At 29.1% G+C, this 16,159-nt stretch overlaps 1 protein-coding gene across 1 annotated transcript; it reads left to right on the forward strand.

The window, feature by feature from the left end:
* Positions 1-1,177: 1,177 nt before the first annotated feature.
* LOC119680697 lies at positions 1,178-15,892 on the forward strand. Its single transcript, XM_038093643.1, has 2 exons — positions 1,178-1,780; positions 15,824-15,892. The coding sequence occupies exons 1-2, from the start codon at positions 1,178-1,180 to the stop codon at positions 15,890-15,892; spliced, it is 672 nt and encodes a 223-aa protein (XP_037949571.1).
* The last annotated feature ends 267 nt before the right edge of the window (positions 15,893-16,159 follow it).

Raw genomic sequence — 16,159 nt, forward strand, 5'->3', positions numbered from 1 at the left:
TACTTTCTGTCAAATATAATATAAAAAAAAAACATTTTTAAATGCTTTAAGAGTTGAGAATGAGTAAATATTAACGTATTAATTAATTAATTAACTATTACATATGAGATGTTTTTCGTTTAATAAAAACATCTCCGGAATCAATTATTAATATGCTATACATATTCATATAATTCATTTAATATTTTAATAAAACTATATCGACGTCATCCTCTTTATTCTATAGTCAATATTGCACTATATTATTGACAAACATTGAATTATTTATCAAAAAGTGACCTTTGGCCGGATAAAAAAATATATAAACTCCGTTATAGAAAATAGGTAAATAAATTCAAAATGTCATAGTTCCTAAAAACTATTAACAGTGTATTTAAATTAACAAAACTATAAATAAAAACAATAAAGTAAAATTAAAGAAAGTAACTGAAAGTAACTATATTAATAAGGATATGTATGCAGGTGACCGTTGTCATTCGATCATCACCACTTGTAATATTAACATATAGTGTGAAGCCAAAGAACAGAAAATTTGATTTAATATGGCAATGAAGAGCAGTATAATTCCTACTAATTCGCCTGCAGCAATACATTTGCAATAAATAAATTTTAAAATAAATAAATTATTGACTAGAAAATACTTAAGATCTGCAAAATTTAATTAAATAAAACATAAATTTTTAATTTAATTTTGTATATAGATATATAATTTATTTAGTAATTAATTGAATAAAAAATGTAGATCAATATTTCACGAGGGAAGCTACTCCAGTGTTAATATATAAAACTGTGGTTAATGCATTTTCAGTGCAATTCGGCATAAAAATACAGTGGCTCACAGCTTACTTGATGCAAGCAAAAATTTTTTGAAAAATGTTGTTTATTTCAAAATATTTTGCAAAATTAAAAAAACAAAGTATGCAGAGTTATTGTTTATAGTGTGTTTATTCATTTTCAAAAAAAAAACCCAAAAATCTTCTTCCATTCCTTAGTAATGCATCAAAAACCAAAACCAAATGAAAAATTCATGTCACAGCTTAAATGATGCAGTTAAGAATACCGTTATTTTTGTCGCCAGATTACACAGAAATTAAAATATTTTTATTCTGCGATCATTTGTAATCTAGTTTTTGAGCGAAAATAATATAAAAATTAAAGTGAGTGCATTTTGTTAACCATGGGACGGCGCACATCAATTGAAAAGCGTGAGTTAGTGTTGGAGTACTTTAAAAAGGGAATTCCCCAGCGTAAAATTGGTGAAATAGTAAATATAAGCTCTTCAACAGTTCAACACATAATTGAACGCTTCTTACATGAAAATCGCATAGAAAATAAGGGACGAAAGGCTCCCAATAAAATTTTTACAGAAAAAGAATCGAGGTATTTGGTAAACCAAATTCGAAAACATCCAACAATTAGCGTTCCAAAGTTGACAGACATGGCCAAAATAGATTTTGGAAAAATTTGTCATCCTGAAACCGTCCGCAGAATATTGAGAGAATCAAATTTCAATGATAGAATAGCTGTAAAGAAACCTTTCGTAAGTGCAAAAAATAGAATTAAAAGGTTGCAGTTTGCACGAGAGCATTTAAATAAGAGTCCAGCATTTTGGCGAAATGTACTTTTTGCAGACGAAGTCAAAATAAACTTATTTGGATCAGATGGAAGATCTTATGTACGGCGCGAAGTCAATTCTGAGCTCAAAATACAAAATTTACGTGCTACCGTAAAACACGGAGGTGGTAATGTTATGGTTTGGGCATGTATGTCATCAAATGGAGTAGGAAATTTGGTCTTCATCGAAGAATCTATGAATAAAAATATTTACTTAAAGCTTCTTCAAGAAAATTTGATTCAAAGTGCAACGAAATTGCAGATAGCAGATGATTTTCGCTTTTGCCAAGACAACGACCCTAAGCACAAGTCAGCATTAGTACAAACGTGGTTGATATGGCAATGTCCACACATTGTCCAAACTCCTGCACAATCACCAGACTTGAACGTTATTGAAAATTTGTGGTCTGTTTTGAAGACAAATATTAGAAAACATGACATCCGCAACAAATTTGACTTAAGAAACGCTTTACAGCAAGAGTGGAGTAAAATTAGTCCAGATTATACCAAAAAACTGGTTGATTCCATGCCAAAAAGGCTTCATGCTGTTATTACTAATAAGGGATATCCAACAAAGTACTAAGTACTTAGAATTAGTCCGGAAGTTTGTAAAAATATTAGTTTTTTTGATGTTGCATCATTTAAGCTGTAACATGAATTTTTCATTTGGTTTTGGTTTTTGATGCATTACTAAGGAATGGAAGAAGATTTTTGGGTTTTTTTTTTGAAAATGAATAAACACACTATAAACAATAACTCTGCATACTTTGTTTTTTTTATTTTGCAAAATATTTTGAAATAAACAACATTTTTCAAAAAATTTTTGCTTGCATCTAATAAGCTGTGAGCCACTGTATATAACTGAGTTCAGTTTATGTGCACATATACAGTAGCTAGTATGCAATACCATATAAAGTATATTAAAATAATTAAGTTAAAATAAACTTAATTTATATAAGAAATTTATAGTAAAATAAAATGAAATAATTATATTATATTAATTAATTACATTTGAATTGAATTGAAAAATTATTTAAAAGACTTACCGCACAATAAATAACAAGATGGCGTTGTAAAAAACGAGCGCACACTTATTTATACACTGCTTCTTTGATTAGCACACACACACACATATATATATAAAATGTCTTTAAGCAAAATAGTTTTGCACATTTTCGCGTTATAATAAAATTTTTAACATACAATAAAACTCAATAAATAAAATCATTATAAAAACATTATACAAAAAAAAAAATAATAAAAAAAAAAACTGTTACAAGTTATCACAAGTATTTTGGAATTTAAAGACGCGAATGGTTCAAAACAACAATGCAATTACATGCCGTAAAAGCCGCACTTAAAAAAAACACGATACCAAAATAGTCACATTTTTTATTTGCACCTGTTATAATTATATTTATCACTGTATATTAGGAATCAATTATTTAACTAATAAATTAATCATTTTCTGAACAAAACCCGTGTTTTCAAAACGAAAATATTTATTTTAAATTACACGACGCACATTCACATTTTCACTAATTTTAGAATAAACTACGCATCACTTATTAAAACAACGACACAAATAACGGATTCAAAAATAACGAAACTTGTCTTACCTTCACAGCTTCGTCAAGCAAAGCTTTTTCTCACGGTTGCATTTCGGCTCCTAAAAATTATTTTAATATATGCACAAATAATTAGTTTTAAATTAAAACCAAAGTGTAATCAATAAATTCCTTTTCTCTGATCATATTCTACATTCTGCGTGTTGATTGCCAAACTTTAAAACAAATTTTTAACAAAAATATATATGCTGCTTATTTTTATATATAATTTTCACTATAAATTCATAATTTAAAACTGGAAAATATGATTCGTATGAAATTAAACCGTATTATGTGTAGTTACCGTATCTTAATTATAAGTATTTTGATAAAATTATGTACTTTGCTTTTATTCTTCTGCGTATATAGCGTGAAATTAAGCAACTGCATATTATATATGCTTTTAATAATTTATATGAACTAAATACATTATAATATGTAATATAATATTTTATATGTGATTATTTATTAACATGCAATATATTTACTAACTTAAATTTATATACAAAAATTAAGAAAGTTTAAAAAATTATATTAATTTAACATTTTGTTTCATAAAAGTAATTTAAAATATTCTGTATATATTATTTAAATTAATTATAATTAAATAATAAATACAACAGAAGGGTGGTTATATTTGCAAATACACAATTATACTTATATTTGTTGATCCACCATCAATATAGATTGAATATATATTATTTGCCATTTTATTTAATATTATTGACGTACAACAAAAAGCAAGAAAAAACAAAAATTAGTATGAAAACGTTATTACGAGAGTATTGAGAACGTGTTATCTGACATTACTAACTTATATTAAAAATTTATATAAAAACAATTTTATATCAAAATTAATTTATTAAATAAATTATTTATTTTTTTTAAATAGATTAATGATCTTTTTAATTACATCATTTTGTTTAATATTAATATTATTTGTACTCTATTAAATTAATTATGTGACATTTTAAAATTATTTGTTATTATGAATAAGATAAAATTTTTAAATAAGGTACATACCTTCTATATGGAGTGTACATACTTTTTAAAATAAAAAGTTAGAAATTTTTATTTAAGTTAGAAATTTTTTTAATTAAATGTTTATTATTTATTTATTTAATAAAAAAAGCAAATGTGCCGGTTGTAATTATTACATTTACATTTTGATCATATGTCTTTCTGTCTAAACTATTGCGCAATAGTGTTATGGGTGTACGAAACCCAATTGTCAACTAATAAGAACACATAACCTTAATAGAACCACAATTGTCTCTATTAACCGTATCTCTCTGATAAAACTAAAAACAGAAACGTTTTAGTGTAGCTTCTTGATCTCAACTAGTTTAACTCGCTACGTTTATAACAAATCAGATGTGCTCGAGTCAATTTATTTACACTTTGAGTAAGAATTAAATGTTTAATATATTAATTTCTTTGTTATCATTAAAAATAAGAACACATTTTTTAAAAATATTTATTAAATATAATTTATAGGGTGTTAACATGGGCATGTCTAAAAATATAATTAAAACGGACGCGCTTTTATACTGCTGGGGTAGAAAATATTCCTCTTCTTATTTATTTTTAAATATTATACTATTATTTAATAGGAATATTAAATAAAAATTTATTCTATTAAAAATTAATTACTTTTGAAATAATTTAAAATATTTAATTATTATCGGGTTTTATTTTCGGTAAAGTATCGGGTGGATAGACTCTTAAAATGATAATACAAAACAGAAATATAGTGGAATGAAATTTATTTTATTATAATCTAGTAAATAATGCTAGATTAATGTATTTACTTTCTGAATATGATTTTTGGCATATGTATGCCGTGTCAACGAGTTACATAGTCCAGTCGATTAGTCCAATTAAAATTGGATTTGCTAATTTTTTTTTAATAAATGTGACCTAAGGCGTCAATGGTGATATGAACATTGACTTCCAATGCTTCAAGAGTTGCTGGTTTGTAGGCATAAACCAATGACTTAAAAAAAATTAAAAATAAAAAGTAATCGTTAAATCGCACGAACGAGGGAATTTGTTAACACTAACCAAACCACTTCTGGATATAAAATTGTTACTAATTTGGTTTCGCAATAAAACGATTGTTAAGAACCTGGAACTAAATGTCATAAATGTTTAACTAATTAATTTTTGGAAACAAAAATTCATCCAGCATGGCTCGATAACGCTTGCCATGCACCGTAACGGCAACTTCTTCCTCATTTCGAAAGAAATATGGACCAATGATGCCGCCATCGTGTAAACAGCACCAAACAGTCAATTTCTTTGTCTTGTTTTATATCAAGAAGAGTAATATTAGTTCAAAAATGATCAATAACTGCGCGAATTACTTGCTCACTAGGCTGATTATGTTGATTGTAAAATGGACGAAATGCTCTATGAACAGAGTTACTTCGCGAGCAGAGTTATTTTTTTCAAAGTAAATATCCACAAGTAAGAAGCGTTGTTCTAGCATTAAACGATTCATGATAAATTGCCAAACCTTACTGAATAATTGGGATTCTCAGCTATCAAACCATGATTATCGATATCGATAGTTCTCATGCAACTAAAAAAATACGCGATAGTTGTAGAAATAATAGAAACCCTGCTCCCCGCTACTTACCTCCATGCATATAGATATACAATATATATTATACATATATAGATATGAGGCGTAAATATACAAAATAACTGATTCCTATACCAAATCCGTATAGTGCCTACGCTTCCACTTACTACGCCTAGGCATATAGAGATATATTAGATAAATATTTATAACTGTTTTATACACTAAAGCTGAATAATTTTCTTAAATTTTCTTTTACATAAACGTACGTAACATGTACTATTATTATATGAATCTTGCGTTCAGATATATTGATGCACTGCATATCTTCTATTCATGACTTTCACTGAAATCTACAATGCATTACACGCCATCACACACCGAAGGATCTGAAAGCAAAACCACTTACAGATACATATCGTTTATGAAAAGATGAAAAATAAAAAATATTAAGTGCAATTTTTATAGAAATAAAATTTTTTTAAAAAATTCTTTTTATGTGTACACAAAAACAAAAACAGAAACAAAAAAGAAATGAAAATTAGTGACAGGATTTTTAATCTTGCTTAAGCCTTTAGACGCCTAACGAGGCGTTTGTTTGAAACACCCCTTTTTATTTTCAGTGCTTATAGTCACGTCAGAGATTATAAATGGATGCAAGTACCAAGGACATGGGACATGCAAATAATGAGCTTGCCAGTAATGTGTAAAAAATAAGTGCAGGAGTTATTGCACGACACTGCAAAAATTTTCACACAAGTTTTTCCTAGTGTATTTGCTTATGTGTGTGTACGTAAAACTTAATTAAAACAAAAAAATATAAAACTAAAAAATATAAAGCAAACACATTGATTGTTGGTATATTCTTGAATTTGTTAAAAACGAAATTTGTTCACAGGATACGTGAGTGATGCAGTTATATCAAAAGAGTATGGGGCGGGCATCTCTATGAAACTGCTTCAATATCAGCCACAGTTTATATGAGAAAGTTTAGCATATAAATTTTATTTAAAATCAACTGAAAAATTTATTTAAAAATGTGATTCGCGTCTGCAGTTGCCGTTGCCGCTGCACTAAAAACAAAGAAATGTCTCAAGTGGAATATGCATACAAAACCGAAGTACAACCAAAAGGATATTTGGTGTGAGTAATGAGTGTACATAATGCATGCATCAAACTCAATGGTGTGTAATTTTTATTTTTTATTCCGTACTCTTTTTTTTAGCTAGATTACACTACATTTTGAAAAGGTATTTCATATTTTTTTGATAAGAGAAAGAAATGTGGTTATAATTCTCATGGAAATGATCTACTGTTTTTCACACTTAAAAGAATTTATGTAATTTAAAATATATTTAAATATATATACTATATATTATATATATGTATATTTATCGGAATATAAATTTTTTACTTTTAATGCAATGTCCTTCTTTCAATCTTCCATACCGACTATAACTCTTTACCTCTCTAATTTTCTATAGTTTTTCTTTTTGTTTTTTTTTTTTTGTTGTTAAAAAATAAAAAATTGTATTTTCTAAAATATCCTTTTTTATTAACAAAAATACTGCAAAACAAGAGAACTTAAAAAGTCGTCTAAAAAAGTAGCAGTCCCAAAGACCAAAAATCCTTTCATGCCTTGCCATCCATTCAAGTTTTGCTAAATTACAAGAAATCCTATCGTTCGCGTGAATGCTTTGAGTATGTTTGCCGGCTTGAGAAACAAATGTTACAAAAAGGAAAAAAACAAATAATAAAAAAACAAAAAAAGAATAAAACAAAAATATATAAATAAATAAAAACGTTGGAGAGGCAACGAAAATGAAAAAAAATACAAAAAAAATCTACAAAACGGAAAAGGAAATAATTTGACCATTTCAGAATGGTAAATAATGCACATAAGTGCTTTCATCTGACATTTCGTATACGAGAAATATCGCAAAAAGATTTAATTGCAAACGAAATGACGAAATATCAAAAAATTTCAAATATTAAAGGATAAAAATCAGATATTTTTATTTTTCCTTATTGCAATTACTATTTTTGTAGGTTTCTTACTACTAAATCATAGCAATGATTTTCGGAAAGGAAAAATTATGTATGTAATATAAAACCAACTAGAACTGCATATATGTAGCCTCGTCATTGATACAGTGAAAGCTCTCTTATGCAGACATCAGTAGAATCAGCAATTCTGACAGATTAAAAGAACTGTCACTTAAAAAAACAGTTCTCACACAAGAGTCACTATTTATATTTTGAGTCTTGACAACACTGATAGTTGTCAGGTCAGATGACGTTTCCACACACGAAAGTTTGACATTATTAAACATAACCTACCTTAGACTTTTTGTCGAAAGAGCGTTATTTGTGTTATTTACAGTGATTTGTAAATTAAGTGTTCGCGAAAAAATTTTCGTGCGATGATTTATGATGACTTTCGACGTGGATTATCAAGACTAAAGTGCACTCATCAACTTACTTGCACATTTGGCGATGAAGCTCCATCCTTGGGCCGCAGTACGCTCACTGACGAATTTCGTATTCGTGAAAGTTGTCTAAAATCAGTTGTTGTGCCAGAAAATATTGATGCTTTTCAAAACTGATAATGCAAGATCGAAGAACTGATAATGCGACATACTGTTAGATTGAGTTTGAGGTTGAGGTGGGACCCTAGGCATTAGTTCTACCAGTATATATAAAACATTGCAGAATCATTTAGCCGTGAGAAAGGATTGTTCTTGTTGGATCTCACCATCCCCAATATTTTAAAAAATTTTTTAAAAATGCTCGTGTCGATTGGTGCATTGGACATATATAAGATTGTAACAGATGACGAATCATTTGTATATGCGTATGAGACGGAATCTAAACAGCAGTGGATTGACTGTATGAGTGTTTCAAGATGAACCAAATCCAACAAAAGTTGAATTTATGGTATAAGGTAAAAAATTCTCTGATGGTTGAAACTATCTCCGATGACAGCTGAAGTTATTCAGACTTAAGATTTCATTGTCTTTTAAGTTAAAATATTATTAAATTTTGTTCGTATCTCAGTCCTTTATGTATCCTATTGGGTAGCATTAGCCTCTGTTTGCAAGTCCAGCTCGTTGGAGTTGTCTAGTTCTTGAGAACTTGTTTGCCAAAGGATTCTCCAGTTTACACAATATGTGAAATTACAACATATAGTTTACAGAATATATCTTCTTATTTCACTCAGGTAATAAACTAGCCGGACTAGCAAAAGTATTACACAAAAGTCCAAAATAAAAATATGATTTAAGGTCCTTGGTTTATTATAAGGAACCTGGAGACGATTTATTAATTGATTAATTAATTTCATCGACGTTTCAATTCTTGTAAAACTCAGAATCTTGCTTGAAGTCGACGAAACACATTAAACAGACACGAGTTCTAAGCCTGTCACTTTCAGTCCAAACGAATTATATACGAACTATAAACTAATTAAAAAAATTTGAATTTTTTCTAAGACCACTAATGATGAGTACTTAGCAATTCTCGAAACAGCGTTGTATGGTGAAACGAATTTCAATAAATTAGTTAAATTTTTGTTGTTGTCTCATTTATATTCGAACGAAAGACTAGTAAAGAAATATAAATATATATTCTTAATTTAATAAATCCATTTCAATATTATGTTAAGTACACTATCAATGAAATGAATAAATTTTTTTTGAAAACGCTTAATAACAATGATGATTTTACGTATAAAATTATTTATCTTATTCAACATCAATTAAGAGTCTTGCCTTTTCAAACAATTTTCGATAAATATCCATAGATGAACCACATCAGCTGTGATTGTCTTAAATGCGCCAGAGTATTTGAAAATGAGAAACATGTTTTCTATGCAACCTACATGGCTGCATCCAATGTCTAATAAGTGTGCCTATTATTTTTCTGAGAATTGCAACTACGACAAAGGATCTCAATATGTGCAGCATACCACAACAAAAAAAAACAATACCAAAGACAAGAAAAGTATGAAGGAATTCATTATTTTTCACATGTTGCCAGTAAGAAAAAGAAAATTCCAAACAAATGAACCAAAAAGAAATATGCCTTAAAAGCAATGTTTGAATGCCTATCATTTTGATGCATCTCAAATGGACGGACAAACAACGGAACGAACTGATGCTCATACGATCAGAAAAAGTTGTAGTTTTCCATTTTCTTTATAGCTTTATATTTTTTTTGTTTTGGATTTTCTTCTACTTAACTTTATGCAACGCTATATGTCTGTTGCCTGTTGTCGATTTGACCATTTTGGGGCCAAGTGGTCACATGGTCATCAACAGCATCAAACCTTAAAAAGAAAAATGTTTGGGAAAACACGCAATGCACACAGCCACACGCATAAATTGTGTGTTTACTGTTAGAGTAGCAATGGCTAGAAGCTGCATATCTCTGGTAGGTTGATGCAAACAAATGTTAGGTTATGACTCTGTGGTATTTCTTTTCTCTTCCTATTTTCCCTCTTGTCTTCTGAAATGCAATGGTGAATGTTTTCTTTTTAAGTGATTTCACGGATTTTACATTTACATGGCCATTAAAGATGCACTCGTACACTACAAAAATGCAACTTGTTTTTCTCAATTGCACTTGCAATAGGTCACTAGAATCGCTGAGCAGAGTGGGTCATAAGTCAAGTATGTTAGGAAAGCAAAATATTAAATTTTTGCCTTTTAAGTATTATTCTTATATGACAATATATTTCTTCAGTGAGATGATGTTCCACAATAGGAATACATATTTCTTCATATGGATTAGGTATGTTAGTTACAAACTCCAAAATAACTCTTAGACTTTTTACATCTATTTCATATTATCATACACAATATATATATGTTATTATTTGTATCTTTAAATTTATAATTAACTAATGACATAAGATAATTTTTTAATATTTATTACTTTTGACAGGTTATTGCAGCCCAATTTCACCTGCTCCTTATTATTCTCAACTCTAAAGGAACTTTTCTTAATACTTTACGATATATAATAGATGCGTGGTTCTACTCATAATATTCCAATTTTTCAGACTTTTTAAATTTTTTTCCATGTTATTTGTCGTATATAAATAATAAGATACATAGACGGCTCCCTTACTAGTGGGGGAACTGGTGCTGGTATATATGAAAAAAATTTCGGAAGCACTGCGAAGGAGTGTAACCATTTTTCACGCGGAAATATATGCGTTACATAGATGTAACAGTTTCAACCTTGAACACAACTACCGGAACCGTAGAATTACAATACTGACTGACTGACTGAGGCAGGTATAATCCTTCTTACCAGGTACCATCCAAACTGATATTGGACCACAATGACAAGCTTAACATAATTGGCTGGAACAATTAGGTGCACTTAATATGGATTCCGGGGCATTCTGGAATCCAAGCCAATGAAGTGGTAGACAAACTCGCAAGATGATGCTCGGCTTCAATAATGACAGGTCCAGAACATTTCTGCAGTCTCGGCAAAAGAACTCTATCCCTTTTTATGAATGGCGCAGATAAAAAGGAAAGACAACTACATTGAGCAGGGTTACCAACCTAGCACAAACTAAAATGTTTTTAGGAAGTTTCAACCTAAAACGCTTCTAGGATTGCATAAAACAAACATAGAATAACTTACGAATTATTGCAGGAATATTAACTGGTCACTGTAGATTGAATAATCACTTAAAAAAGTTAGGAATCCCATCCAATTCAGACTGCAGATACCATAGAAAAGAGAGAGAAACCACATACCATGTGCTAGGGGATTGCCTGACATTGATTCACAAGCAGAAAACACATCTTGAAGGTTGTTTCTTGGTACATAGAGATTCAAGGCTAGGAAAGATAGGCTTTATACTGTCTTACATTAAAGAAATTTGACTTGGAGAAACACTCTAATCTAACTTAAAGGCATAATAGATCCTTTAGGTCGCAGTGAACTATCCCTTTTCCTAATAATAATAATAATAATCTTATTATATTAACTTTTAATTTGACTTATAAAACAATCAAGATATGATACACACATGATCAAGACCCAATGAAGATATAATCATAATATGTTCAAGACATGATCAAGTCGTTACCAATACATTTTCAAAACATAATGAAGAGATGACTAAGAGCCAGATTTAACCAATCGTATTGAAAGTGCTGTATATCGTGCTTATTTCGTATAACTTTTGTTATTTTCTGTCCATAATACTCCATAATATTTCCAATATAAAAACCAAAATACAATAAATCTTTCTATTTATAAAACACTCGCGGTAAAATTACAAAGAATTTGGAATCAATTCAAGAATCTAGCATATAAACACGATTCGAGCACCTTTCACTACACACGTAGAAGCACTTTCAGTGATTGTCAATGCTCTTATTTTAAACACCATTTGAATGATATAACATGATTTTTAAATGAGATTCTTCCTAATCAATTTATCTGAAAAGGAATGTAATTTCAAACGCTTAAACCTCCTATCCTCCTCTTCTACGGAATCATTCATAAAAAGTTGGTGATACAATAAGTCGTAAATAATAATAAAAAAAACAAAGGTGGAATTACCCCCTTTTAAGTCCATTTCATCGTTAGTGTCAATTATAGGGATGAAATCCAAATCAATCATAAAAAGCTGATAATACAATAAGTCGTAAATTACAATAATATAGAAATATAAAGGTTGACTTACTCCTATTTTAAGTCCATTTGATCGTTAATATCAATTATTGGAATAAAAAAAGTCAACACCAAGACTTTTATTGAAGAAAAATTATACGCCTTTCTGCTCAATCTTTTACTTAAAATTTTACTACCAACATTTTATATCTGATTCCAACTTAAGTATATTACACTTTTAATCAAACCAATTCGTCATTTCTCCAACCATCATTTCTTCTTTGGTTAGTACTCAATATGACACAATTTATAGTCGCTTTTCTGTTTCGCGCAATCTTTTTCTGTCGCTGAGCGTAATTTTTGAGATGGCGTGTCAGAAATATTGCGCTAACGCTGTTTAGAGTTGAAAGTTGTAGAGCAAAAGCTGAAGAAAACACGATTATTGGATAGAAGCTAAAAGGAAACTTAGTATGAAATTCGATTGTAGTTGCCAATACTGCTGGTGTTGCCAATACTGCCAACAGTAAAACGACGGTTATTATTCACTGCTAAATGTACTTAAAGCCAAGCATTGTACTAATCTACTTCGTACTGGACTAGCCTTTCACTTTTTGTATAAAATTCTAATAAAATAAATATGTACAACTATAAAATTCATTTGTTGAATATTTTGAAGCTTTGCTAACTTTTTACAAAAGATACTCGTATTCAAAAAAATATTTAAACGATTGGTTTGCCAAAATATTGGCTTACAATTCGCTCCGCGGGCAATCAGAAATCTTAATTTGCTTTAAAATTACAGTCACTATTTTATGATATTTTATGTACATAATACATTATATAAATCATTTCGATTATGATAAGCGCAATTTTGTGGGCAAAAAAACAAAAATATTAAAAAATAAATAATTTTCTCGTTAAACGGTGAATAAAATGTACGAGGAACGCGCGTTTTTAACATAAAAATGGCTTAATATGCGCGCTAAACGTCAAACGGTAGCTGTCAAAATGGCCATAAATTCCTTCGACTCTTTCCATTTATTTTTCTCGATTTTAGCAACTCTTTTACGTGTTTATCAACTATAAACTATTTTCTTTATTAACATAAATACAAAATACAATTAAAAATATACTTAGTGAATATTTTTTCGTATATTAATCTATAGAGTTTGGCTCATTGCGGTTTTTAAATACTACACTTCATATATATTTACATATATATGAATCATGTTTTTTATGTACATGTCACGTACTGAAATATAATTAAAGAAGGCTTATTTAAGTTTAGTTAGATGAATCAATTAGTTTTAATCTTACCACTTATATAAAATATATAATTTATAATAGTTCCGCGGCATATTAACGACTTCTTTTGTGGCGTCTTTCATTATCTCGCTTTAGTAAATCTTTCTGGTGCACTCTAGTGCTTTTAAATCTCAAATTTTATTTTTATTGCGATCATTAAAAATAGACTGCACATCTTCACATCTTTACTCTTACCTTGATTTGTATATATTAAATTAAAAATACTATATAAAATAATCTATGCAATCAAAGATTTTATTTTATTTTAAATTAATGCATTTTATTTATTTTCTATTATAACACAACATTTAAACTACTAAACAAAAATAATACTGTAGCATAAATCGATATAAGGAAATCACATTGGCAGTGCTACTAATAAAAAAACTCATTTAATATTAAGAAGTGGAATCTTTCAAATGACACCTTTCAAAATTTCATAAGATTTAAACGATTACTCGTAACGCTGTAACGCTTTTCGATACAATGGATTCAAAGCAATATCGTGACAGCAAAAGCTTAGCTTGCTCAATACTACCTGAACTCGAGATAATAGGTAAAGAAGTGGTTTCCTGACTTCAAATGCGACCGTACATATACTGAAGATGTAGTACAAGAAAGGTGGTGGTACTAGAAAATATCAAAAACTCCGCAAAATCGTTTTTATAAACCATTAAGTGAACAGACCAAAAGTGTCCATTTATAACGATCGTTACACGACCCAACTGAAACGTTTAAAACAGAAAATTGCGGCTACAGTTGAAGAACGAAACTGTTTTCCTTCACCAAGGCATTGCAATGGGTCACAAGTCGTTGACTATCACAACAGGAATCACTGTTGGAATTGCTTCCATATCCATAGTATTCGTATCCTGATTTAGCCCCCAGTAAAGAGACTTGGATCTGAAGTAAAAAAGCATCGCTTAACAGAGGAATAGTTTAATACCAAACATGAATCATTTTACGAGAGAGTTATATAAATGTTAGAGAAGCGCTGGAATGATCATATCTCAGAAGACTACTTTATTAAATAAAGTCGAAATTTGTCAAAAAGTTATTGTTTTATTAGTTAGCTCTTTTTTAAGCTCGTGTTTTTTATTCAATTCTTTATAATATACAAACACTTTAAGATTCCAAAAAATCTTCACAAACACTTTAGTTTATTTTAAATTAAGAAAAAATATATGCGTACACTGAGAAAAATATGCTCTAAGCACAAACTAGTTAAGTTGACTTGATCATTTTATTAGAGAAATTTAAGCTCATGTGGTGAAGAAGATATTAAAACCAATATGTGGCATAGTTGAACCAACGCCATGCGTTGTGTAAGAATATTTTAAGCTGATATTTAGTTAAAATCTGGTTAAATCAACGAAATTATTTTTCTGAGTATATATAATTTTTAAATACTCGTAGTAAATATTTTTTTATAATTATACATAGGAAAAACATAAATACTTTTAAATTACTGTAAATACTTTATGCTTTCATCATAAAAGCCTTCATCATTTTTGGTATTACTTGTAGGATCGTAAATTGTCTGCGTGGGTCATGATTTCATGTTACCGTTTTTATTTGCTAATTTAGCAAATTTATACAACAATTTCTGTGCTTCTCAGTATTTTTACTATCTTGACATTACTTTCAAATTGCTTTTACTGACGACTGAGAGTAGCTATTAACTAATAACATTCAGGAATACAGAGCACAACATCTCGCAAAATCGAAAAGTTGAAAAAACTGCTGTACCGTAGAATGTACGATAATAGTCCTAATTTCAATACGATTACCAACTCTTATCTATCAAATATTGAAGTCAATATTTTCAATGAACGTAATAATAATGTAAAAAAATTTATGTGTTTATTAACACATCATAGATATTTTTGCAGTCCAAGTGAAATACTCAGGAAATTTTAAATTATCAGTGATTAGTTTTAGAGTCTTGACTCTAATTCATAAGCACCTTGACAGGAACAGTTTAAACTGATATGACGTAAATATCAAATCATAAAATATTTCTTTTAAATTATAAAAAAAAATATTCTTATTAAAATTTCATAAATTTTAACAGTTAAACCGACCATCGCGATCTCTTAACTTAACTGGTGAATCTGGTGTAAAAGTTATGCAGCAAGTGTAATAGGTGTTCAGTATCGGATATGTCCGATCTGTGTTAGTCATGGTTCGTCCGTCCGACGCATATTTTCATGACTTTTTATTTAGTTATTTATTTTGTAAGGTTTTTATTTAATTTAAGCAGTTTTTAATTTATCTCGACTGTGTGTGCCACTCATAAACGTACTTGCTAAATTTAGTTGCCACGTTTTTAGCAGTTCGAAACGGCTGTGTAAATTTTCGCACCCGTGATGAAGTTTCCAATTAAATTTTATTGGAGTTGAGTTGGTGC

Source organism: Teleopsis dalmanni, chromosome 1, assembly GCF_002237135.1.
Source record: "Teleopsis dalmanni isolate 2A chromosome 1, ASM223713v2, whole genome shotgun sequence".
In the NCBI taxonomy this organism is placed as follows: domain Eukaryota; kingdom Metazoa; phylum Arthropoda; class Insecta; order Diptera; family Diopsidae; genus Teleopsis; species Teleopsis dalmanni.

Bases quoted from the DNA above. Each gene is read 5' to 3' on its own strand.
- LOC119680697 (XM_038093643.1), top strand. From the start codon at position 1,178: ATGGGACGGCGCACATCAATTGAAAAGCGTGAGTTAGTGTTGGAGTAC. The intron at 1,781-15,823 runs GTAGGAAATTTG...AAATTTTAACAG, and splicing joins CATGTATGTCATCAAATGGA to TTAAACCGACCATCGCGATC.